Consider the following 1,328-nt stretch of genomic DNA (forward strand, 5'->3'; position numbering starts at 1 on the left):
CTACTAAAATACAAAACAAAATGAGCCGGGCGTGGTAGCAGGCATCTGTAGTCTCAGCTACTCAGGAGGCTGAGGCAGGAGAATGACGTGAACCTGGGAGGTGGAGCCTGCAATGAGCCGAGATGGCACCACTGCATTCCAGCCTGGGCAACAGAGCGAGACTCTGTCTCAAAAAAAAAAAAAATTAATAAATAAAAATGAAAAAAAAAAAGACATAGTGAGTGGGGGTATAGATGAAGGAAAACCGGCTGTGGCTGTCAGCTATAGAAGCTGGAGTATCCACTCTTTCTACTTTGGAACATCTTGAAATTTTCCATAATAAAACCTTAAATGTTTTAAATTCCTAAAGTACTATGATGAAACACCAAATAAAAACTAACCATTTCAGTGGGAAAAGCCATCTCCCTTTCCAATGTTGAGAGGTGAGAAAAATGATGGTCATTTTCAAAGAGGTGTGTTATATGGCTCCTGGAAAAAGAAAACAAAGCAACAGTGTTAAAACTGACACTGTAAACATTATTTTTTAAAGTAAGCTAAAAGCAAAAATAAAAGTATCGACTAACTTGCAGATAATTTTGTAATAAAACTCAAATACAACAGTATCTACCTTTGTTTTCCGCTTAGTATGTATTGCATTTATACTAAAATTTCCCTCTGTAAAAAATCAAATTAGATTTTAAAATTAAAATGAACCAGAATATTTTAAGTGAAGTACAATAAAAGTATAAACTGTAAATGTCATTGGGTTACCATTTTAGAAACACCTAATGAAATTCATATTTCTATCTAGAAGTTTAAAAAAATTAATCTTTCTGTCACCATGAACATATTAATGTTGAGTGGAGTCTCAAATATAGCCTCTTTAATAATGAATCTCTTTTTTATTAAATAATTATTCTGACCCTGATTTATCAATTAAACTAGCTCTTTAGACTACTGTGTTACATGTAATATATATTCATACTAATCATGCTGAAATTATTCCTTTAAATGTATGGGAAATAGCTTTAGTAAGTTATAAACATCTGCATAAAATACCATAGGAGAAAAAAACAATCTTACCAGTGCCAACACTGCGGCAAAAGCAGCTGTAAGAAAAAGAAATTTAAATTAGAATTTTAGTATAAACATGTTCATCTTACAGAAAAGCCATTTCAAAGATAAGCATTTCAAATACTGAAATGTGTAAAAAAGAATACTGGCTCTTCAAGAAAAGCCCCAGAGCTACGTTTAAAATTGTGATTGACTGGCTCATAAGGGAATTAAGCATACAGTCACCATTTTCATTCACTCACTCATTCAACAAAATATATGAGGGCCTAATATCC

General features: G+C 32.6%; 1 protein-coding gene across 1 annotated transcript in view; it reads right to left on the reverse strand.

The window, feature by feature from the left end:
- LOC108521477 (probable C-mannosyltransferase DPY19L1) overlaps window positions 1-1,091 on the reverse strand; it is a 9,287-nt gene extending 8,196 nt beyond the window's left edge. Inside the window, exons 1-2 of the mRNA XM_017861335.1 lie at window positions 1,063-1,091; window positions 381-468 (exon numbers count right to left, since the gene is read on the reverse strand). Coding sequence (XP_017716824.1) covers window positions 381-401 — 21 coding nt within the window. The 5' untranslated portion in view covers window positions 402-468; window positions 1,063-1,091. The remainder of the gene's footprint in view (window positions 1-380; window positions 469-1,062) is intronic.
- Window positions 1,092-1,328: the final 237 nt, after the last annotated feature.

The sequence above is a fragment of the Rhinopithecus bieti genome, unplaced genomic scaffold (assembly GCF_001698545.2).
Source record: "Rhinopithecus bieti isolate Rb0 unplaced genomic scaffold, ASM169854v2 scaffold_61428, whole genome shotgun sequence".
NCBI classification, from domain to species: domain Eukaryota; kingdom Metazoa; phylum Chordata; class Mammalia; order Primates; family Cercopithecidae; genus Rhinopithecus; species Rhinopithecus bieti.